Genomic DNA, 25,634 nt, shown 5'->3' on the forward strand with positions numbered 1-25,634 from the left:
ATTTTTTGTAACATAAATGGAAATTATATACATTTCGTCCAAAAGTTTTTTAGAGGGTGAAGCGTATTTTGTCAAGTTTAAGCAGGTCACAGCAGGTGGCTAATATATAACTACTAATAAAAACTTTAAAGAAATCTAAAATTGTAGTTAATCAAATCATTGTTAAATCATACCATGTGTTGTGGCATGGAGTATGTAGATTACATGCTGAACCATGAATGTGTAACTCATATGCTGACTCTGATATGATGTGTATAAATGACCTCACATCTAAGGGTAGGTGTGCCTCGTTCAAGTCAAAATATTCTTTGAATGCAAAACACCCTCTTAACAGGAAATTCTACTTTTTTTTTTGTTTTTTTGCAAAATTTATACCACTTCCTCATATAAATGAGAGTAGTACGAACGAAGCTAACTAAACAAACACCAGTTTTACCTCAATTCATCTTGCAGAAGCTAAATATTTGGGAATAATGCAATCTAAAAGTGAATTAATGCAGAACCAAGTACTGTAAGTAAGACTTTCATCTTAATATGCTGGTGAAACTTTAAAGCTGTGGATTTGAGAAAATTAAGATTGTTGTGTCAGAGAGAAAAAAAAAACGAACTCTGCAAAAACCAGGAAATAAAAATTGCCGTGACCGCACATTATTTATGGGAGGTAGTTTCATCAAGTGTTTGTCTTTTTAAAAACACCCATCCTTTAATAAATGTGCTTGGATGACTATGTAGTTATATTACAGTGAAACACATTGTGTTTTCATTTTTAGGGCTTCTGTTCTGATCTCAGTACCTGGTTGTTTTTAGTTTACTATTGGACCAGTGCTGTGTTGCCACTACATGTTACATTTGCTAAATGTATAAATGTGTTTTTATGCCTTGCAGACTCAAACATTTGGTTTTCTGTTATGGACTGAATAATGTTGTTGTGAATTCTGCAGATTTAAATATGTCACAAAGGAAAGTCAAAAAGTGTATTTATGAATTTATAGTTGTCATGGAACAACGTAATAGCAATGTAATTTCCAAGTGATAGTGCAAATTAAAAACATTTTGTAATAAAACATTTTTAAATATTTTTTTAAAATATATCTATTTTTTAATATTTAAAATATAGACTGCACTAATCCTGTACCTATATTGTACTTTTCAATGTGTTTGCAAACTGGTTGTGTATTTGTATTGAAATGACCTTGAATCATCAGGGAGTGAAATTAAGTTTGTGCATATACCTGTTCGATTGTGTGTGTGTGAGTATAAATGTCTTTGTGGTACAAACATGCACCCAATGTATTGCTTTCCTATCATTCTCAGTGCCAGCAAAACTGCAATCTCAGCCATCCTCACCACAGTCTCGCTGTTCATCTCCGTCAGTCTCCAGCAGCAAACTCATGTCCCCATCACAGAAACACAGCAAGAAGGCCCTAAAACAGGTACTGCCAGTTACACTTATTTATTCTGCTTTATATATATAAAAAAATATATGGGAATGTCTATTTGGATAATCAATACCTAGACCTGCTGTGATATTACTGTTGGTTGGTTTAAACCTTGAGCTGTTGAGACCCCTTGTGCTCTCTGTTTGCAACACAGCAGTAACCTGTTATGCAACCTGTGGGTTTATGTACATTTTCGTTTTTGATGTGCTTCATTTATAGGCACTGAAACAGCAGCAGCAGAGGAATCAGCGGCGGCAATGTGGAATCCCCAGCGCCTCCAGCCCACGACTGCTCCTCAAGTCTGTCAAAGACATGGCTCATGACTCCTCCAAATCCTGTACATACAGTATTTGATGTTACAGTTTTTCAATGTGAATTTTAATCAAATTAAAGCATGCTCTTTAGGCATGTCCACATTTTTGACTGGTACTTCATGTTCATGTAAATACAAAAGAAATATAAAACAGTATGTCTCTGTTTGCTCTAGCCTGGGAGCTGAAACAGACAGAGCGCTGCCGTGCAAGTCCACAGAACTCTACCTCCAGCTCGTCCTCCTCTGTCAAAGCAGATGTGTGCCACACCACTGGTGCCCGAAAGGTGTCTCAGCGCTCCAGTCAGCTCAGTGCCAGTGAGTATCGTCACAGATCACTGTAATTCGTGTCAGCTCATGAGGTGCTGAAACTGATCCCACCACCTTGGATTTTCAGGACAACTGAGGCGTACCAAGTGTGAGATAGATGTTGAGACACCAGATTCCATCCTTGTCAACACCAACCTGCGAGCGCTCATCAACAAGCACACATTCTCAATGTTGCCTACAGGGTGTCAACAGAAGCTTCTTAAGATGCTGCCAGAGGTTGACCAGCAGGTAGTGAAACACTGAAGAACCCTGCGATGTTGAACATGCAGTATGATTTTGTGGATCGTGAATCTCTGATTGTTATTAATGATAGAATTGTGATGCAAACACTTTGCAGGCTAGTATGGATGGTGCACTGAAGGTGACCAGCTCTGCCTTGAACAATGAATTCTTCACATCAGCAGCACAGTCTTGGAAGGAGAGGTTGTCAGAGGGTCAGTTGTTGTCCTCATTGATTAAAAGTAGTTAAAAGCTTAAATGTGCAAAAAAAGTAATTTTTGGTTTTGCTGGCATGCTCTTGAACAGCAGTGGTCTTGAAATTCAAGTGAAATTATCAGTGAGGAATCTGTATAACACAGAAGCAAATATACTCAGAAAGTATATAATATATATAAAAAATACCCTATATGGTGTACTTGTCTCCCAGGACAGTATTCTGCAACCGAAAGTGTCCAATAATAGAGGGGTTACAGAAATAAAATGAGTAGTATTTGGCATGTCATGTGATCTCAATGTGGCAGCAACCATGAAAAGGCAATGTGCTGTAGAAAAATACAGATTTTTCTAGGTTTCTGATATTGTAAGAGTCATGTGAGTGTACCTAATAGTTAATATTTTTTTAATGTTTATTCTTTAGGAATATACCTTTTAACAGTGGAAAAAGTTGTGTAACAGTGTGCTGTTAATAAGCAAATTAATCTGCAATATTTGTGTGACTTATGCAAGACTTTGTTCTCAGGTGAGTTCACACCAGAGCTGAGACTGAGAATGCGGCAAGAAATTGAGAAGGAAAAGAAGGTGGAGCTTTGGAAAGAGCAATTCTTTGAGAGCTACTATGGTGAACAGTAAGTAAACCACCACGCTGAAATACTGAAAAAGAAAATCAGAGAGTATGGTCTAGGACTAGGTCAGGGGTGTCCAATTCTGGCCACGTTTTTGCAGAGTTAACTCCAACACATTTAAGTTTCTAGTGATCCTGAAGATATTGATTAGCTGGTTTAGGTTTGCTTAATTAGGGCTGGTGCTAAATTCTAGCATAATGTGGCCCTCCAGGAGTGTCCATGCCTTATTTTGGCATTGTGAAGCCTGAAAATTGATGGAAAATTGGTTAGTGGGCCACTAGTTTAATGTATCATAGGTGATGTTTTGTTTTTGAGGTCCTTTTTCATAATATTGTCTCTTCTGGCTTTTAATTTCAGATCTGGACTCAGTATAGAGGAATCCAGAGAGCTGACAGAGGATAGGAGTGTTCCTGAACAAGCTAAAAGCACAGTCCTATCAGAAAAGCCAGAGACTGTCAAAGAGTCTCAGAAGGTAAACCCAGTGACAGAGGTCATCCACATGGAGTTGAGATCCAGAGATGTGAAATCAACAGTACCACATGTCTCACCTGAAGAGCCAGTCAAGTCTCCTGCTCCAGAGCAATCACGTTTATCCTTAGACACGAGGAAGGATGCACAGGAAGAACTGATTCCAGAGTCCTCTGTTCAAAAAGCAGTGGAGCCCAAACCTGGCAGTGAAAAAGCACTGGAGAATGAGATCACATGTAAGACCCCAGCATCTCCTTTAGAAGCAGTGGTCACCTGTTTGAAAGGAAAGGAGACACAGACCCCTAAAGATGAAAGTCCCGTTGGTGAGGCTGAACAAACAGTAATGGAAAGGAATAAAGCTGGATCTCCAGTAACTGTTGTCACATCTGAGCCTCTAAAAAGAAAAGTCTCTAGTGAACAAGATACAGAGCTCAGAACAGAGAAGAAGCCCCGTGTCACTTCATTAGAAGCATCATCCACAGTGACAGCTAAAGAAAAAGTAGAACAGAGAGTACCTCCTCTCAAAGTAAGTTTTGGGTTTCTTTCTTTTGAACAAACCCCTAGCCTTAAGTAGGGATGTGCTGATACGAGTATCGGTACCGAACGGTTCACGGGGCAAATTCCAAATGGAAGTGTTCATTCCTATCCCCTTGGAGTGGGGACTTTGGAGTGAGCAGGGCACGTGCGTGCCATTATGTAGTCGTTTGGAATACACTTGGCAAAGCCAGTGACATATGCTGCATTCATGCAATATCATCATTACCATAACTTCGAGATGACAGCACGTGACGTTCTACTCTGAGCTGTTCACGTCCTCGGACTCGGAATTATGCTTTTCTATGGCAACACTATCAACGCCTAAACAGAGCCTGCGGTGGTCAGGTGGTACAGTGGTCACTTGGTACAAGTCTTAGCTCTCAGAAAACTCCCAGTTCACAAGTTGCAATTACAAGTTCTACCAGGACGTGAACGCTTTTTACAAGTTGGAATCTCGTAATTACGGGAATGGCGTTGTCCTTCAGCAGATGTTGCTGTTTTACTGTCATAAATGTCTTTTTATTGTTGTTAGCATAACTGTTGCAAATAAACATACATTTTATATTTTAAAAAGTTTTTAAAATATGCTATATAATATATAAAAACTAATATAGATATAACTTTTTAAAATATAAAATGTATTTTTTTTTTATGCCGGTGTCCATCAGAGAATCTGCTGATGGACACCGTGCTGCGTTGTCACGGGAACATGCCAGCTGAAGATAATGAGAAAATTACATCGCTCGCTTTGCCAAGTGCATTCCAAATGACTACATAATGGCACGCACGTGCCCTACTCACTGCAAAGTCCCCACTCCAAGGGGGGATGATCACTTCCATTTGGAATTTGCCCTGTGAACCGTTCGGTACCGATACTCGTATCGGCACATCCCTAGCCTTAAGTATTAAGCAGTGTTGCACTTCCTGTCTGCACCAGATGAGAGTAATGCGATGCATCAGAACCAATAGAACCTATTCGAATAATTTGTGCTACTTCTGACACAAACGATAATTGGATTTGGAACATTTGTTTTGATGTTTCCAATGTAGACAGTTTTAATCTGTTGACAATGGTCACACCCAGTGTAGACATGATGTTGCATGTCGTTTGTACTACAGTTCCTATATAAATGATGTAGGTGTGTCTGTTGTATTGTGTGACATATTGAGGAGAGGATTTGCTATCACTTTTCTAAGCAATCAGACTTGTATAAATCACCTAGAACACTCTAGCAATCACCTAGGAATTAGGAGTGGGAGAAAAAATCGATCCATCGATGCATCGCGATTCTCTCTCCAACGAAATTCTGAGAATTTCAGAATCGATCCTGAGCTTAGTTTTTAACCACATGCGCGATGACGCTGAGTTTGCTTTAGAAACACCCGTATTCTGCTTGCTTCCAATTCCTCACACACATACACCACTTGAACCTTCCGTAAAATACTCTTTCATAAAGTTCGGAAAGGTTGAAGCGAATTACAAGGACATTTGCGGGCTTCATTGCACAGGATGCGCTGTGAGAGATGCGCGCTTTGTTTGATGTTACACTTGAAGTGTGCGGTCTCGCCCGTCGGTATTTTCCTTACAAATGCTCTACGAAGTCATCATTTATGTGGTTTGGAATGCAGTGGACTTACAGTGGGTACGGAAAGTATTCAGACCCCCTTAAATTTTTCACTCTTTGTTATATTGCAGCCATTTGCTAAAATCATTTAAGTTAATTTTTTTTCCTCATTAATGTACACACAGCACCCCATTACCCACTGTATATATTTAAAATATGAACCTCACTAACAAGAAGGCTGCTTTCAGTTACAAATGCTGACGCGCGCTATGGTTGTCGGGGGGTAGTAGCTCAAGAATCGTTCTGGAATCGGATCGTGACTCCCAGAATCGGAATCGGATCGGATCGTGAGGTGACTTAAGATTCCCACCCCTACTAGGAATGCCCTAGCAACTCTCAAGAACACACTAGCAATCATAACACAATGCCAAAAAACACTCAGGACCATTTAGCAACCACATAGCAATTGACCAGGCAAGCACTCTAATATCGTGGTAGGGAGTTTTTCCATACAAAGAAATTTAGAAGATCTAAAAATGTATATTATATAAATATAATAATATATGCGCTATATTCATTTTTTGACATTAAATGCTAACTTCAGTGGAATTTTCACTCCCATAGTAACACTCAAACTCTCTCTTTGCAGATCTCAGTGTCAAGAATTTCATCTGCCCCTGCGTCTACTGAACAGGTATCTCCAAGGACTCCGGTTCCCATTCCACTGACACCCCCTAGCGTTCGACCCGGTCGCACAGGTGCTCGCACTCTAGCTGACATCAAGGCAAAAGCCCAGTTAGCACGTGCACAGCGTGCTGCAGCAGCAGCAGCCGGGTCATCTTCCTCAATGGGAACCGGCTCAGTTGGAGGTACCTCGACACCCTCTCCAGCTCGGTCCCTGTCTGAAGATTTTTCACCAGCAAGCAGCAGAAGTCAATCTGTGTCGCCAATAAAGTTAAGCTCTGGATCTCCAGCTCCTGAAGGCACAGTGACTCTCTTACAAACCTCTCCTTCCTCAGGTTCCACTGGACACTCAGACCCTGGTCTTGCACAAGCCTTCAGTGCAAGCCAGGGATTTTTAAAAGATAATTGCTCTTCGATGGGGTTGCAAACCACTCTGTGTACATTGAACCCAACAGGCAAGGATCAGCATAACCTCCTCAGTCCTGGGGGAATGCTAGCACCTTCAAGTCAGGCAGGAAATGTGACTGCCTTGAATACAATTGCACAAAACCAGAGACCAGAGCAGACGCCTTTTTCAGGAGCGTCAGTGACCAAGCCTAGCTCTTCAATCCCAGTAAATAATCCTCTGGTCACCCAGCTTCTTCAAGGTAAAGAGGTTCCCTTAGAAAAGATCCTCCCAAAGCCACTAGCCAAGGTGGAGGTTCAATCTGTGGCCATTTCTGCCAGAGATAAAGGGAATCTTGGTACCACCACTGCTGGGTTGAAAACAAACCAAGAAGATGCCAACAAACTTGGGAACCAAGTTCCTTTTGGCCCATCAATGATGCAAGCCAGAAGTGTGGACAAGTTGGTCAAAGTTGGCACTCAGGACCAGATGCTGCAACCGCTAAGGGACAAATGCGAGCAGAAGAACACCATCTCCAACTGTCAACCCTCCCAATTTCAGTCCTGTCAGTTAGGTCACCTTGAGGGTAGCCATGACCAGAGTGTCCATCTCGGCATCTTTGGACGGAAAAGGTTATCCAAGCCAGCTATGACAGGACACTACCTCCTCAATGTCTCCACATATGGTAGAGCATCCGAGAGCAGCAAACGGCCCCACCTAACTAGTAATACGAGCATTGCCCTCGCCAACCTGAAGAAGGAGAAAATCGAAGCAGAGGAGGGTGTGAAAGGGAAGACGGAGTCATTTGCAGGGTCTCATACCACCTCTCAAGGACACCTGAATTTTCCAAGGGTAAAAGTGGAACAGCAGGGATGTGTTATAAATAAACCAGATGATGGTTTGACACCCCAACTCTGCTCTGATATAAAGTCTGAATCTCCATCTCTGAGTTGTTTGTCCAGCAAAGACGAAGGCAACACTTCTCTTAGAACCAAAGAAACATGCTCAAGAGCGCAGCTTGATATGTGCAGCAGTATACAGGGTAAAACAGAGCCATATCAGTTAGGTGACTGTCACCAACGCACGTTCTTATCTCAGAAAGCACATAATGGACCTCAGTATGGTGGCACTATCAGCATGTCTGTCCCTCATGCACTGAAGCACAGCATGGCTGACACTCCAACTTCTCCCACTGTGTCCTGCAGTGGTGATGGTGAAACGGCTGCTGGAGGAATGATGTCTTTTTCCGTCACTGTCACTGCCATACCTGCCGGTCACCTACTGGATCAGAACAGTCAGGGTGAAACCTCACCTGAGCAAGCCTTCATAGAAACCTCTGCAATGGAAGACGTCCAATCAAAGTGCTACTGTCGGCTGAAGGCCATGATTATGTGCAAGGGATGTGGCGCATTCTGCCATGATGATTGCATTGGTCCATCCAAACTATGTGTCTCGTGTTTGGTGGTACGATAATGGTCATGAGAATGAACTGCAACTTGTTCATTCATTCATTCAAAGAGAAGCAATCACTGCAGTGAGGGTAACAGAAATGTTACGACAGTACAGCAGTGACTCTCTCGCTGTGGTAACCTGTTCATATATCCGTTGTCATTTGAGAGAGGCAAGCTGTTGTGCTGAATGGGGGGGAACTCACTAAGAATGAATTGTGCCTGCTAATAGTGCTGCTTATTTGCACGTACTTTCTTGCTTTGTTTTAGCGGCTGATTCAGGAGTTATGCAAATCAGGTAACATGACCAGCAAGCCTGTGTTATTCTTGCAAGTCAGTTTTGAGTACTTAGTTGTGGCGAATGCAGCAGACTACCGTGATCTGGCATGCTTTACTGGGACTGTTTAGTATGGCTGCAGTAATGCAATCCAGACACCTGAATCGGCTCTTTAAAGTGCCGAAAGTGCGCTCGACTACACTGTATGTCTGGATATGTACCCATGCTTTTCATTTGCAGTTTGAGCGCTTTAAGCGCCTGGTTAAACTGGATTGCCGGTGCTTAGTAGAGACACCGCAGGTTTTTGCGCTGAAATGCAGAGTGCAAAAGTGGCGCAACTGTTTAGTGATTTCGCCCCTTTGTTTTTCTTTACAATACAAACATAAATAGCATGCTAGAAGATGAGGTATAAAAAACGTGCAATGCTGAGTAATACTTCCTCTCATTCATTGAGCACCTTGTTTTAGCCTCAAGACTCGATATTGAATAGTGGCAATATTTAAGGCTTGTTCTATTTCTGTTCTATTTTTGTAATAGGATTTTAGAAATGCAAATGAATATACTACTATTTTTATAGATGTTAAAAATCATGATTCCTTCCAACCCTCAAATTTCGTATCTTTTACACATAATTCACACTAGTTTGCTGGATTAGAAACCGATAACATCAATATTTAGTCTTTGCATATCCTGTAAAGCTATTTGTTGGTTGGTTTAGGCCTTTGTGACACAAGCAAAAGAACCACACAACTGAAATACCAATTATTTTGCAGAATTACTGTGAATATGTAAACCTAATATATTAACCTGCCTTGATACTAGGTTTATATGGTACTGTTCAAAGTTATTTATGAGATAGAAGGGAGTTTTGTCAAATATGTTAACAGGCTAGCACTTCTCTTAGATCAGTGGGTTTTACTTGAGAGAAGAATGTAAGAACAGGTTTATACTGATAGTGGCAATAATTTGTATATTTACAGTATTTATAAAATTGAGAGCATTAGTCCCTTACATCTCATTTTCTTCAGAAAAAAGGATTTATTAGGGTTGCACTTTTTTATGTTCAGAAAATTACTTTGCTAACGATCTATATCTTTAAAAAAAATGATGATTTGTAAGGATGAAAGAATTCTTAAACAATCTGTTGTACCCTCTCAGGAGCAAAAGCAGGTCTTAATCATTTCAATAGCCTGTGTCTAATCAGTTTACGTCACACAAGTGACATTGCCTCTAATTGGAATAGCAGATACTCTCTGTAACCTTAGTTTTTAGGAATAGGATAATAATGCAGAGTATCAACAGCAAAACTATATGAGCATTGAAGTTAAACACTCAGAAGGGAGATTTTATGAAGATTTTTTTCTGTTTTGTTTAGTATTGTAAATACGGACTTTCTTTTAGATGTACAAATATTTCTACAAAGCATTCTTGTATCTTGCCTAAACATATCCGATTGTCTGATAACTAAAGGTTTTTATTTATGAAATACTGTCCAACACATCATAATTTTAATCATGTTTCAACATTTAGTGTCGTGGTTTAATTTCTGTCCTGAAACAATTCTGCTAAACAGATCAGTTTTGATACCCATAGTTCTATGTATGTTAGAAAAAAAAGTTGATGCATCTTTGAATTAGTCTTTTTATTTTAATTTTTTTTTAATCATCTGCCTTACAGGCAATAGAAATGTAAACGAATTTTAGATCAAATTTGCTTGGTAATATACCAAAGTCGATTTATGGGGACTAGATAATCAGATTTTGTTTTTAATGTCTTGTCTAGTTAAGCAAAGTAATATATTTTAAGTAATATATTTTAATAAAAAGAAGTCTATTTACAAATCATTTTACAAAACATTTAAGAAACAGGGTATTTACTATAACTTTATATTATTGGCTGTCCCATTTTGGTATGCCTTTGTTTAAGGAGTACATAAACTTTTTACACTTTTTTTTTTTTTTGTACCAGGACCCTTGTGATAGTCTGATCTGTTGATATTTTTGTATGGCTACTTTTGCCTGTGATGAATTGATGTCCTTACAGTGGATTTTTAATTGACTAATAATATGTGTGTGAAACTTGCAGCTCACTTTATTGATTATTGAAAGTCTAGCTTCTTGCATAAAAAAAAAATCCATCAGGTTATAGTGTTTATGTTGTATGAATAAAATTAACTAGCGTGGTGGTTGGGTTGTGCTGAATGGCTTTGGGTGTGAGCCTGTGAGGTTGTTTCAAGGTAACTGGCTTTCATTGACTTTTGTCAGTGGGTAAACTGACGCTTTTATTTACTTATACATATGCAGCAGTTAAACTTACAAGAGACTCATAGAATAACTGTGATACCTCCATTATACTTTATATCAGGCCTTAGAATTGATTTGAATTAAAAAAAAAAAAGATATTTAGGTTAACTTATTTCTTGAAAATGTTTTAATTTGTCAGAGGTGTAAACAGCAGTTTAACTATTGTTGGTTATTTACTGCTTTCATTTCCTTTGATAGAGTTGCAACGCATGACTTACTTCCTCTATCGCCAACCTTATATGCCTGTGACATTTAACAAAACACTTGGAGTTTTAATTAATGAGGCAATGTTTTCCCCTGCGGACCCCTGAAATGATATGACTCTTAGTGCAGGAGGTGTTGGTATTCCAGAACTTGGAGTGGCTTCCACAATGTGTGTTATTTTATGTTTTAAAAGTCAAATATTTGATGTAAAATAAAGGTGAATGTAATATAGCAATTGTAAGCAAAGTGTATTTTATCAAGAAACAATATGAATAAAATGCAGGAAAACAAATTCAGTAATGGGTTATTTTTTTATGTAATTCAGTTAATTTCTTCTAATTATTTAAACAATAAGGTACAAAACCAATGACGTATTACATAAAGTGTGATTTGATGGAACGTTGCTATGCAACAACACTAGTGAAAAGGTGAACAGGTGTTCCAGTCATAGTTGAATTTTTAAGCAATTAAATTATGATTTTAGAGTATTAATCAGAATCAGAATCGCTTTTTTAGCCAACAAGCACAAAGAATATAACTTTGCATTTAAGACTGCATGTGCTGATATATGTTATTCAGTATGAATATACAGATATACATTTAATATATTTATTTATAATTTATGCCTATGTCTTAAAAGTACAAAAAATATAGTGGTGGATAGGCTATTTTATACCTGGATTAGAGGAATTTTATTCTGTTCTGCTCCCTTTCCACCAAAATGTAAAGAAGTGCCATTTAAAATGATGTATTTAGCCAACTAAGGAATTTCTAAGATTAAAATTTAATGTGGATTCAAACACTGGCCAATGATATATTGAAACTGTCGAGTATTTATTTTTTTTCAATGTAATCTGGTTAAATTTGGACCGAGATGTTTCATTTTTATTTTATTAGGAAATTATTTGATTTGTTTAGCCGGTATGATTTGGTTTAACCCCCTACAATGTGTATGTAATTTAAAAAAAATCTGTTTCTTGCTTTTGCAATGATTTTTTATTAATAAGTATATCTCATGCTGTGTGGACTTATGGTAGCCTATAATGATCTATTAATTTAGAAATGCAAAATAAAAAATAAACATCTTTATGTGTCTGACGTAGACATGACATAAGCATACATACGCAGTATATGAAGATCTACTCAGCATATTTGAGCAAGCATATTGCACTGCATTACATAAAACTAACAGTCGGCTAAAGGCTTAGTAAAAATCGTGCATATAAAGAGCAATAGTGCCGCTCAGTGATGGGAAAGGCAGGAGTGCTCTGCTGTCCTCTGCTGTTGGCTGATGCTCAGAGAAGCGCTCTCGCATCCTGTACTGCAGTTCCTACAAGACCGAATCAAACGGAACGGTAACCACGGCACAAATATGAAGATGGGGGAGCGCAGCGCTACCGAATTGCGGATTATTGGGTCAGTATTTGTCAGTCTATATTAAAAAAAATAAATTGAAACGCAAGAGAGCTATGATGAAGATGATGATGATGATGATACGCCAGGAATCGAGCGCGAGACCGTTGATCGCTCTCATCAGATGCTGATGGTCGCGCGACCTGCGTGATTTCCCCGCTAATGATGCTTTCGCATTCAGATGCAAATACAAACACACGCAAAGGGAGCACAGCTAAACATGTCCTCAGAATATCATCTTACGGATCCAACTGTATTTGTGGATCATATAGCATCTTATTTATTTAACACATCATAGGGAGTTAAATAAAGATAATATGGCCGTATTCATTAAGCTTAGACGTTGTCATTTAAACGCATTGGGGGTGTATAAGTATTTGTGTGTACAGTGTGTATTTCCGTTGGTTGAGTCACGTCAAAGCGCGAGTCATTATAGAGGTGCGGTGTGTTACTTCTGACTTATAGTGGGCCATATATTCACTTAGTAGTAGCCCTTGCAACATGCGATTAGATTAGCAAAACGAACGGAACGACTTGAAGCCAGAAGTCATAACGTCAGCGGTGTCTTTAACGGTCAGCAATGACATAATGCTTTCTAGTGGCGTTTCGTTCGTGAACGAATCGAGGCTTTTGAGTGAATCTTTTAAGTGAACGAATCTTGTTCATGCACTGACTCGTATTTTTTGGTTCACTGAAGTGTCTCCCGCTGCCTTCCTGTCATTACGGTCCAATAGTATTTGAGTGCTTCCTGTGAAGAACAGCTCATTACTAAACAAATACGCCAGTTTATCTGAACAAGCTGTTTGCTAAATTCGGAATAACACTGCAGTAAAACCTGCAATTGTTACCTATCTACCTGATTCAACCCATTACATATAGTTTTGTTTGCATAAATTAATGTATTGATTCAGTGATGTGAAATATTATTTTTGACTTGAATAAAACCAGTTAATTTAGATGTGCAACAGGTGGGTTCCATAAGAAAAACTCATTTTCTCCATTGGGAAATTGATTTTTAACAACAACTTGCAAATCTTTGTGAACTCCGGCATTGTTAATCAATGGCATATGCATTTGTTTAAGCCATCTGTGCACTCTATTTAAGCTAATTTTTAAAATAAATGTCTTGACAGCAGAATTCATGGTAAAAACTACATTACCCAAGATACTGTATGGAAATTCCACCAATTGGAGAATCAAATTGCACCAAAGGGTCTCTGCAGGGAACGCCCTCTCCCATGAAACACTAGGAACAATTTAATCAAGACGGTTTCACTGTGCTTTAAAATACTTAAATATTTATGCATGCTTTGCAATAAGCTCAAAATATATTGTTTCTATAGATATAATCAAGAACATTAAACAAATCATTTTATATTTCACCGTTCACCGTTTTTGATTTGATTGTCATTCGCAATGCTTCATGGGATTGTAGTTCTTTCCTTCACTAAAGCTGCTAAGTACAGTCTTAAAGGGGTCATATGATGCGATTTCAAGTGTTCCTTTCTCTTTGGAGTGTTACAAGCTGATTGTGCATAGATAAGATCCCTGAAGTTGCAAAGACTAGTCTCAAAACCAAAGAAATAATGATCTTTAAAAAAGCATCATATGACCCCTTTAAATACTTTTTTGCTTCAAGTAAAAGTTTGTAATGTTATGATTCACCTTGTAGCTATTTAGCTTGGTTCATGCTTATAACACTTTAATGAAGACTTTTTTTTTTTTGAAATCCCTATGGTAAAAATGTATGGAAAAAAAGAACAGCACATTTGAAAAAGAGGGCGGCACTAATGCACTCTTTTCCGAATTCAGCTGCTGTTTTGAGTATATGTCACTGAATCAGTCCCTCGATTTTAATAATGCTCTGCAGTTTTGGGAAAATAGATCTGCGTTTTATCATTTCGGTCTCACTCTTTCTACAAATCTCTTTCTAAATTAGATACACTAAAAAAGTATATAAAAAGTCTTAAAAGTTTAGGTTGTAAACAGCTTGTTTATTAACGAATTGTTGAGTGAATGATTTAAAGAAGTAGCTAGCTCACGCAAAAAATGAAAATTTGCTGAAAATATACTCACCCTCAGGCAATGCAAAAATGTAGATGAACTTGTTTCTTTATTGGAACAGATTTGGAGAAATGTAGCATTACATCACATGCTCACCGATGGATCCTCTGCAATGAATGGGTGAGAGTTTAAACAGCTGATGAAAACATCACAATAATCCACAAGTAATCCACACAAAGTTGTCTCACCTGAATCAGGAGAGAAATATGCACAGATCAAGTACTGTTTCCAAGTGCAAACAGTTCTAAACAAATAGGTCAGTGGATTTTGATGTGAGAGGACAACGGGGGATGGACTTTGTCACTAGAAGAAGCGTTATTATGGATTATGTGATGGTTTAACATTAATATGCCTTAACGATGGATTTGTTTCTTACAAACACATAGCTTTTCACTTCACAAGATATTAATTGATGGAGTGGAGTCATATGGATTACTTTTAGATTATTGTGATGGTTTTATCAGCTGTTAGCATTCTGATGGTACCCATTCAATGAAGAGGATCCATTGGTGAGCAAGTGATGTAATGCAAAATTTCTCCAAATATGTTCTGATGAGGAAACAAACTCATCTACATCTTGTATGGCCTGAGCGTGGGTAAATTTTTATTTTTAGGTGAACTATTCCTTTAATGAATCACTCACACAACTTACTGCCTAACAGTCTACTCTACAGGCATAACAATGTAACCTGCAGAAAGGGTCACTGAATCAGTGAATGAATCAGAACAGATCATCTTGACGAAATGAATCAAAAGATTCAAGTCATTGGGATTTATAAAAATCCCTTCTACTAATTGAAGCAGCAAGTAAATATGAGTTGACGGCTGTTGTTACGTTTTATGGTGTTGATGTAAGAACTACAATTACACAACAGTAATAACTATAATATCCACATTACTATAATATCCAGTATTATGTGTATATTTTTTACACTCATTACATTCAGAGTTCTTCTTTGATTGCTTTCATGTGACTCCTTAGCGGCTCGTTTCTCATCTCTCTTCACAATACTTTTACTCATGACAAATTCTATATAATATGCATGTATTCTTTTTCACAGCCATTATACTCAGAATTCTTCCTTTACTGGTTCTATGATGTGTTCTCTTCTTGTCACTATTAAGTGGCTCCTTAGCGGCTCTTGTTTCATTAGCTTACAGGATGCAGTCTGTGCAGACAGTATTGTCATACATAATCAGCACTAGCAGAGAGCAAGAGAACTCAAATGCCCTTTTGTGAATGGGGGATTTATTCCAGGGTTTATTTTTGTATGTGTGTGTGGGTTGGATTGGGGGGAGGGGTATTTCCCCAGATGTCAACATCAAAATGTTTTTCCTTATGTAGGAGCTTCCTGGTTCCTTTGCATCACCTTATCTGAGTCCCAGCCAACCTGACAGGTGAGTCTTAAGGAGTTTCCTGTGGACTGACGATATGCACCAAAAGATCGTATAAGAGAGTTCTAAAAGTCTGAATGTGGAATATACACAGAGATATATTAGCTGTATTGCAGTTGTTTTTTTTAGCTGTATTGCTGTTGCAATTTCTATATCAATTTCTTTACAAATTATTGTAAAAGTTTTGCAAACATTCAAATTCAATTTAGCGATTTTTGCTGTTATTGTGAGTTGTGTCTTCATAATGAGGCCGTGGTTAAGCTGTGGTATTAAATGGACCTTTTTTGTGTTGTGTAGAATGATTGAAGAGGGAAGTAAAAGCAGCAAATCTATGGTGGAGAAGAGACAGCTCTTCATGGAGATGAGTGAGTTGCTTTCAGAGTTAACAACATTTTCTGCACAATGCACCACACACATACACAGAGGTCTTGTCGAATTCTATTCGCCCTCCACTGCCACAGGGCAATAGACTGGCACAAACTAGTGTCTATGGTTGGAAGGCAAATACGATTTTGAGAAAACAGTAGAACCAGGTTGATGGTCCAAGTAAAACTGTCACAGTTGCTTTGTATATTCAGAATATTTTTGTGTTTGTCATAGATTACACATTTTTGAAGGGATAGTTCACCCAAAATTTCTCATCCTCATGTCGTTCCAAACCTGTATGACTTTTGTCTTTTGTAGGACACAAATGGTGGAAAAATGATATGGGCCACTTTTATGAAACTTTGAAGGTGACATTTTCAGATTCTCTGCGAAATCCAGCCATTAAGAAAAAAGAAAGGTTGGCACACCACAGCTCCAAAAATGTAAAAATGTTTATTTAATGTTCTCACCACAGGTGATGTTTCGAGCCGTATGGATCTTCATCAGACAAACTTTGAGATATAGACTAATAGTTGAACACCCTCATTGAGTTTTTTTTGCCCGTCAGATGTGCATATTTTTAAAAACTTTTTGTGAAATCCAGTCATTTCAATAGGAATCGATGAAACGCTCCAGTTACTTACATAACCTTGGTTCCCTGAGATAAGGGAACGAGCGTTCCATTAACACGCTATGGGGAAACTCCTGTTTTCTCTGATACTGAAGCCTGATTTGATCACGTTCGTGTAGCTGCATGGACCAATGGCGCTTCAACCTGCCAAAAGGGGTGGAGCTGACTGCTATACAAGTCGGCTCTGAGCGCCATTTCGTCAGAATCTTTCAACTGAAGCGACAGTCATCGACTCACGTGCAGCTTTATAGCACATCAGCATACGCAACACTCATTCCCATATCTCAGTGAACCAAGGTTATGTAAGTAACCAGAGTGTTCCTTTGCATCCAATCACGCCATGCTATAAGCAAGTGCAGAACAAACCTGCTCTGCATACCCAGCCCCGGAGCGCCCGTACTAAGGGCTCCTGTAAGTCTGAGCTAACAATGAGACCCAAGCCACCTAGGCTGAGGACTAAATAACAAACCCTTCTCCACTTACAAAGGGGATTAGGTAAACTTAAGTGGACAAAATCCGTGCCTGCAGGGCAGGGACGTCCAAATTATAAAACCTGGTGAAGGTAGATGGCGATGACCAGCCGTGGGCACACAGATATCACCAATAGAAGTCAACAAACACTCTAAGGACCCAAACCCGGCAGAGTGGATTAGGATCCTGCTCATCCTCTCAATTTGGAAGAGCTAGAAGGGTGATGACTTGTGCTCTGAACGGAGTGAAGAGCACTTAGGCACATAGCCATGTCTTGGTTTGAGGACGACCCTACAATCATTAATCCCAAACTCAGACATGAAGCACAGACTGACAGTGCCTGCAGGTCACCCACTCGCTTGACTGACATTAACAAAAGGAGGGTGGTCTTAAGTGACAGGGGCCGCAAGTCGGCGGGCTGGAGCGGCTTGAAGGGAGGGCCCCGTAGGGCCCTGTGGACTATAGATAAGTCCCAAGTCGGCACAGTATGAGGACGAGGCGGATTCAATCTCCGAGCTCTCCTCAGAAAATTAATGACAAGGTTGTTTCTGCCGAATGACAGGCTAGGCACGAGAGAATGATTCGCCGCGATGGCAGCTACATATACTATGAGCGTGGAAAGGGTGCGCCCTTTGTCCAGTAGCTCTTGTAAAAAGATCAGCACATGATACGCATCACAAGAGGATGGGTCCTTGTTCCGTGCTGCACACCATTCAGAAAAGACTGACCATTTAAGGGCGAAGAGATGTTTTGTAGATGGGACTCTAGCCTCCAAAATGGTATTAGTCACACTTGCGGTGAACCATGTCTGATTCCTCCAGAGTGGGGCCACCAGGAGGACAGAACATCTGACTTCCCTGACCCGTCTGATGACCTGAGGAAGCAGGGCAACCAGGTGGAAGGCATACAAGTGAGCGCTGGGCCATTTGTGGGCCAGAGCATCTCGCTGCTTTGAAAAGTAAATTGGGCAGTGAAAGTTGTCTTCTGAGGCAGAGGTCCACCTCTGCCCTCCTGAAGACAGACCAGATCATTTGTACCATTTGGGGATGTAGTCTCCATTCTCCTGGAGCTACATTGCCCCTGGACTGAACTGCTCTCAACGAGAGGAGTTTGCCTGTGCCCATAAAAGGAGGCATCGAGCCAACCTATGAAGGGAGTGTGACCTGAGACTGCCTTGGTGATTAATAAGGCTACCACTGTCATGTTGTCCCAATGGACCAAGATGTGGTGCCCCTTTTAAGGCCGGCAGGAAGGCTTTTAGGGCTAGAAAAACCACCATCATCTCGAGGCAGTTGATCTGTAAGCATTGCCCCAGGTTTGACCAGGAGCCGAATGCCGTCTTCCCTTGCAGAGAGCTCCCCAACTCGAGTTGGAGGCGTCTGTCATGACCAACGTCCTTCTGGATGTCAGTCCCAACGGGATGATTGAAACAGGCGAGAGGATTTCCAAGAGGTCACAGCTCTGATGCAGCGGTGGGTAACCCTGAGATGAAAATGTCCCAGACGCCAAGCGTGGGACGGCACATGGGCTTTGAGCCAATACTGGAGGGGCCGTATGTGAAGCAGGCCCAGAGGAATCACAGAGGAAGTGGCTCACATGAGGCCGAGCATCCTCTGAAAAGCCCTGAGGGGACATGAAGTCCCGAGTCTGAATGACACTGCTAGACGCTTAATTTTAAGGGAGCATTCCAGCGTAATCCATACCCGCATCTGGGCAGAATCGATAACTGCCCCCAGGAAGACCACTCACTGGCTGGGAGACAGAGAGCTCTTGGCTAAATTAATTTTTAGCCCAAGCCGCTCCAGGTGGCTGAGCAGCAGCGACCAGTGAGCGATGAGTTCTTGTTCCTTTCTGGCTAAGGCCTGCCAATCGTCTAGGTCAGAGCTTCCCAAACTTCAGAGGGGTAAGCCCCCCCCCCACCCCCCACACCTCTATGTTAAAAAATATATAGATTAATAGTATATAGATATATTTAGATATATTTTTATATTAGATATATTTAATAAAGCAGATTGTCTCTTTGCACAAAATTATCAACATTTATTAACCAGTTTGTAAGAATTTCATGTGAATTATGAGTACTACCATACAATTTTATATTTTTATATTCTGGTGAAAGTAAGATGATGTAAACATTCTTTACAAATATATTTAAATCCATAACACTACATACTTTCTGCATACTATTTACAATTATATTGCATCAAAGTGTGTAACAGAAGCTACATAGTTCACAAATCTATTGCAATGAAATACATAACTATGTTTAAAAAAAAAATAAAACCTAAAAACTTTAAACTGAGGAACGATGTAAACTTTGTCAGTTTTAGTAAAGAACAGTCCCACAGTCTGATCAGCAGTCTTCCAGACAGTACCTAATGAGATGGGTGATGTTGCTTTTCAGCTGTTAAGGATTTGATGTCTGGCTGAATCGACGTCAATTTAAGACGGAGATCAGATTCCACACTCAACACATTCCTGTACTTTGTCTTTAAGACCTCGTCACTTAACTGGAAGAGCCGGGTGAGCACTCTGCCGCGTGAGAGCCAGTGGACCTTGGTATGTAGTAAATGCTGGCGGTGTTCACTACCCATCTCTTCACACAAAAGGGAAAACAAACGTGCTTGCAGTGGATGACTTTTAATGTAATTCACCATTCTGACAGCATCGTCCAAAACTGTCTTTAAATCCATGGGCATTCTCTTAGCGGCTAATTCCTCTCTGTGAATACAGCAATGTACGTGAGTGAGCAACGAGGCCACGTCCTTGACTCGCTTCACCACTCCACTGTGTCGGCCCAGCATAGCACGAGCACCATCGGTACTGAGTTCAACGCACTTTGTCCAGTTGATGTCATTGGAAATTATGAAATCGTTCAGAATGTCAAAAATAGCTTCCGCAGTTGCGTTTGAATGTAGAGGTCTGCAAAAAAGAAAGTTTTCCTCAATTTCTCCATCACATTTATACCTAACGAATGCGAGCAAATTCGCCATACCCGCGATGTCTGTGGACTCATCAATTTGAATTGCATAAAAACGACTCGCTCGAACTCTGCAAATTAGCTGCTGGAACACATTCTCTGCCATATCATTAATTTTGGTGCTTAACCGTGTTGTTTGATAAAGAAATCAAGTTAAGTTGCTTAACTGCATTGTTTCCCAGCATTATGCTGACCATCTGCTTAGCGGTGTGGGGCTTTCCAGATGTAGCTATCAGTCTTGATACCTCATACGATGCTGTCACTGCCTTTTCATTTTCGCCACCCGTCACACAGGTTGACTCAATCACTTTTTTACGATGCAGGTAATCTTTCAATTTATTTGCAAAAAATTCTCGAGGCTTGCTGGCAAACGACCCATGTTTTGTTTCAAGGTGACAGCGTAACTTGCATGGTTTCAGTGCCTCATTAGCAAGGGTCTCTGAGCATAGCACACAGACAGGCGTGGGGTTGTCAGCAGGACCAACACTCGTAAATCCGAAGGACAAGTACTCCCCACTGTACTTACGAGTCTTTCGTTTACTTGAAGTGCAGTTAGGTCCAGTTGATGAGGATGGATTGTCATCCTCTGCTCCTCTTTTACCGAGCAGCCACTGTCGCATTTTTGAATTGATGGTTAATTGTGACTGAATTCCTACTAAGCAACCAACGTCAGTTTGAAAATAAGCAATGTATCTCACCTCGCTATAATGGAATTTTTTTTTTGCGAGCAAATTCGCCATACCCGCGATGTCTGTGGACTCATCGATTTGAATTGCATAAAAACGACTCGCTCGAACTCTGCAAATTAGCTGCTGGAACACATTCTCGGCCATATCATTAATTCGGTGCTTAACCGTGTTGTTTGATAAAGAAATCAAGTTAAGTTGCTTAACTGCTTTGTTTCCCAGCATTATGCTGACCATCTGCTTAGCGGCTGGTAAAAATGAAGTCTTCACCTATGGTGTGGGGCTTTCCAGATGTAGCTATCAGTCTTGATACCTCATAGGATGCTGTCACTGCCTTTTCTTTTTCGCCACCCGTCACACAGGTTGACTCAATCACTTTTTTACGATGCAGGTAATCTTTCAATTTATTTGCAAAAAATTCTCGAGGCTTGCTGGCAAACGACCCATGTTTTGTTTCAAGGTGACAGCGTAACTTGCATGGTTTCAGTGCCTCATTAGCAAGGGTCTCTGAGCATAGCACACAGACAGGCGTGGGGTTGTCAGCAGGACCAACACTCGTAAATCCGAAGGACAAGTACTCCCCACTGTACTTACGAGTCTTTCGTTTACTTGAAGTGCAGTTAGGTCCAATTGATGAGGATGGATTGTCATCCTCTGCTCCTCTTTTACCGAGCAGCCACTGTCGCATTTTTGAATTGATGGTTAATTGTGACTGAATTCCTACTAAGCAGCTGATGTCAGTTTGAAAATAAGCAATGTATCTCACCTCGCTATAATGGAATTTTTTTTTAATGTTTTTTATTTGTGTCACAAGGAGGGGGAAAAAAAATCACATTTTAGAACAATTAGAATATTTTAATTATTTTAATATTTTGATTTAGCCTAGCCACGGCCCCCCCGCGATACCGCTACGGCCCACGGTTTGGGAAGCACTGGTCTAGGTAATTCATCTGTCTCAGAGGGGAAAGAGCCGCGTCCGTTCACTTCGTAAAGTGCATAGGGCCAGAGACAGTCACCCCCTCAAACGCGAATCTCAAGGGTGCTCTGTTATGAGGGGCAATCTGGATGTGAAAGTGAGCGTCTTTTAGATCCACTGATAAAAAAAAACAGTCCCCGGGGCATATTTGAACGAGAATCTGCTTCCAAGTCAGCATCTTGAATGGAAGATTCATAAGTGCACGAGGAAGTAGCGGCTGCAAAAGCCTGACTCGCTGTTCGCTAGAGGAACCATTTCCACGGCTCCTTTTACAAGCAGAGTTTGCACTTCAGACCGGAGAACGTGAGCATTGTCGTCCTGTACTGAAGTTTGAATAATGCCTCTGAAGCGAGGTGGCCTGCGAGCGAACTGGAGTGAGTAACCTCATTCTACTGGCCTGGAGCGCTTAGGCAGGAAGTGGTGAATGACCTGTGACGACTTCTGAGCTGCAGTGAAGCACTTTGCAAATCTGCCAGGAATATGGCGGATAGAGGTGTGCAGCGACCGCCTCTTCTCTAGGGGGGCGCTTGCCATACCCTCTTACTTCAGCACTGTCAACAGAGGTGAGGGCGGCAGAATTAGAAAAGTGGACATGCGCCAAGTAGGGGCATGCCACGCCTCTGTGAGTTCATCGTGAACTTCCAAGAAAAACAGCACCGGACTCTAGCGGGAGATTCATTGACGACAGCCCAGTGGGCATCATTTGTCTAAACGGCTGTGGGCAGGTTCTTCTGGAGACGACCATTCTAAGCCGAGATTCTCCACAGCCTGGTGAGAATGCGAATCAGTTCGCTCTCCAGCTAAAGGTGGAGAGGAGAGAGAGATAGAGCCAATTCAGTGGATGGGGATTATTAGGAGACCATGATTGACAAGGGCCAGTGGAGGGAATTTGGCCAGGACCCAAATTGGCCCAGTGCCATGGGATTTTTAATGACCACACAGAGTCAAGAACTCGGTTTAACGTCTCATCTGAAGGATGGTGCTTTTTACAGTATAGTGTCCACTTCACTATACTGGGGCATTAGGACCCACACAGACCACAGGGTGAGCACCCCCTGCTGGTCTCACTAACACCTCTTCCAGCAGCAACCTAGTTTTCCCAGGAGATCTCCCATCCAGGTACTGACCAGGCTCAACCCTGATTAGTTTCAGTGGGCAACCAGTCTTGGGCTACAGGGTGATATGGCTGTGGCTTCTAGTGATCTTCCTCTGCCGGGGCTTCCTCTAATGGCAGCGAGCAGCAGGCTGAGCTTCTTGCTTTGGCTTCTTGCTTCAGAGTCCAGCGGGGAGATGACCTTCATTGCTAAAGGAGAAAAATTCGGACGAAATGGCGCTCAGAGCCGACTTATATAGCAGTCGGCTCCACCCCTTTAGGCACCATTGGTTTGTGCAGCTACATGAACATGTTCAAATCAGGCTTCAGTAGCAGAGTAAACAAGACTTTCCCCGTAGCATGTTAATGCAACGGGAGAGACCGCTCGAAAGGGAACCAGGAGTTTTGCATGAGGGAGAAAAAGTTCCCCAAGCAGATTTTGCTCGTGTTCAAGTTGGTAACATGAATTGACCAACAGAAAGCTGCTTGGTTTGCAAGCGAACTTCTGTGTGAGCTGTGATTCATCTATCGCTACACTATTGAGAATTAACTATGGATATTTTTTGCCCACAGAATTTTGCCAAAAATGTTCTAATGTGACTAAACGTGACTGTACCTTTTAAGTGAGGGATTGCTGTCATTTTGGATCTCGACAGCCTGGATCCCTACATTCTTAAAGATAAAGGTTCTTTATTGGCATACAAGATTCTGTCAAAGAACCTTTAACATACATGGAAACTTCTTTATAGTACGAAAAGGTTCTTTAGCTTTTTAAAATGTTCTTTACACTAAGAAAAAAATGGTTCTTTTAAGAACTGTTCCTTTATGGCATTGCTGTGAAAACCCCCTTTTGAAACCTTTATTTTTAAGAGTGTATTATGTGGAAAAGAGCAGCCAGTACATTCTTCAACATTTCTGTGTTCCATTTAAGAAAGAAAGTAATACAGGTTTGAAACAACATGATGATGAGTAAATAATCTTCTCTTCAATGATTCTGGATTCAGGACATGCGCTGTGAGAAACATGTGCTTTGCTTGACATTGTGTGGTTTCACTCACCGGTATTTCAGTTTTTCTGTTCCAAATGCTCTACAGAGGCATAGTTTTTGCTGCTTGAAATGGAATAAAAATGTGACGCATAAAACTCAAAATGCATAAAGCATCTCAAAAATGCTTTTATGATGCGAAATTAATGCAAACACAATCAGTTATGTCTTAAGGACAAGACAAAACATCTGATATGTTAAAATAGATTTGTGCATTAGTGTGAATGCAAATTAATATACCTACCACAGTTTATGTCATTAGTAATATATCATTTATAATTGCTTGTATGTTTTGAAGGTATATTTAGTTGATTATAATTCTTACATTTTTTTTTAATTTATTATTAATATGTAATTAATTATTTTAAAAAGTACTAATATAAGTAATTTAATAAAATTGCACAAATAATTTCAAGAATTGTTTTGGAATCAGATTGTGATACCCAGAATTGAAATTGGATGCCAAAGGATTCCCACCCCTAGTAAATAAACAAAATTTGAATTTTGGTGCAAACTATTGGTTTAAGGGACTTGCCAATGTGAAAGTAACAAAACTGATGCATGTGATTTTCACCAGGGGCACAAAACTTTGATGTTATTCGTCTCTCAACGTATAGGACAGCATGTAAGCTACGATTTGTTCAGAAACGATGCAACCGTAAGTCCTGCTTCCATGTTATTTATTTTAAAATACCATTCAGTGCATTTTGTGTATTTTGGTATTTGTACAGTCACTTTTGTTGTATATCATGTAAATTTGTTCTAGTATGGGAAAAATGACAGAACATATCCATTCTGTATCTTTAATGATCTCACTGGTGTACTTTCCCTGTCGTAGTTCACCTAGTGGACGTGTGGAACATGATCGAAGCTTTCCGTGACAATGGGCTGAGCACGTTAGACCACAACGCAGAGATTAATGTGTCACGCCTGGAGACCATTTTGTCCTCCATCTTCTACCAGCTCAACAAGCGGCTGCCCACCACCCACCAGATAAACGTGGAGCAGTCCATCGGCCTGCTGCTAAACTTCATCGTGGCCACTTATGACAGGTGTGTTGTTAGTGAGGGAGATTTGTTTTTCTCTCAGGGGGTCCCAGGGCAAACCTGATGGACTGTGAGTCATATGCATCGTGACAAGAGTGAGTGTTTGGAAGGCATAGGCTCTGTTCCAAAACATAGTGAGCTGCCTAAGGAGGCAGCATTTTAAGACATCGTAAATACACTCCCAAAGGCTATTTCAAAAGATAGGCATCTTAAAGGTCCCCTGAAATGCTTAGAAACACGCAGCGTTACTCTATGTGTTGACGTCATTTTAACTGAAACAGGAAGACAGGGCAGGACATATCAAGCAGCCCCGCCCCTTTTTAAAATAGCCAATAGCGTTAGTTTATATCACAGCTTGGGCTAGAGCCGTTCAGACAGAGCCGTTAGACTAACATATTGATACTAACACTCAAAAAACTTTAATTTTGATTTGATTTCAACTTTAACTATGTTGCTT

General features: G+C 40.4%; 2 protein-coding genes across 4 annotated transcripts in view; both read left to right on the top strand.

The window, feature by feature from the left end:
- The window catches only part of LOC107666255 (putative Polycomb group protein ASXL2), an 18,034-nt gene extending 7,743 nt beyond the window's left edge, over window positions 1–10,291 (top strand). For 2 of the 3 annotated variants that reach the window (XM_016457474.1, XM_016457475.1), the window contains 8 exons: window positions 1,315–1,433; window positions 1,659–1,776; window positions 1,927–2,067; window positions 2,147–2,307; window positions 2,417–2,513; window positions 3,038–3,143; window positions 3,498–4,134; window positions 6,360–10,291. In XM_016457474.1, the coding sequence (XP_016312960.1) occupies window positions 1,315–1,433; window positions 1,659–1,776; window positions 1,927–2,067; window positions 2,147–2,307; window positions 2,417–2,513; window positions 3,038–3,143; window positions 3,498–4,134; window positions 6,360–8,252 (3,272 nt within the window). In that variant the 3' untranslated portion in view covers window positions 8,253–10,291. Of the gene's footprint in view, window positions 1–1,314; window positions 1,434–1,658; window positions 1,777–1,926; window positions 2,072–2,146; window positions 2,308–2,416; window positions 2,514–3,037; window positions 3,144–3,497; window positions 4,135–6,359 lie in introns of those variants that run through there. The other variant, XM_016457476.1, reaches the window with a different exon arrangement.
- Window positions 10,292–12,259: 1,968 nt separating this feature from the next.
- The window catches only part of LOC107666265 (dystrobrevin beta-like), a 48,602-nt gene continuing 35,227 nt past the window's right edge, over window positions 12,260–25,634 (top strand). Inside the window, exons 1-5 of the mRNA XM_016457490.1 lie at window positions 12,260–12,427; window positions 15,834–15,886; window positions 16,181–16,248; window positions 24,709–24,789; window positions 24,970–25,183. Of these exons, the coding sequence (XP_016312976.1) occupies window positions 16,182–16,248; window positions 24,709–24,789; window positions 24,970–25,183 (362 nt within the window). The 5' untranslated portion in view covers window positions 12,260–12,427; window positions 15,834–15,886; window position 16,181. The remainder of the gene's footprint in view (window positions 12,428–15,833; window positions 15,887–16,180; window positions 16,249–24,708; window positions 24,790–24,969; window positions 25,184–25,634) is intronic.

The sequence above is a fragment of the Sinocyclocheilus anshuiensis genome, unplaced genomic scaffold, assembly GCF_001515605.1.
Source record: "Sinocyclocheilus anshuiensis isolate Anshui unplaced genomic scaffold, SAMN03320099.WGS_v1.1 scaffold936, whole genome shotgun sequence".
NCBI lineage: Eukaryota > Metazoa > Chordata > Actinopteri > Cypriniformes > Cyprinidae > Sinocyclocheilus > Sinocyclocheilus anshuiensis.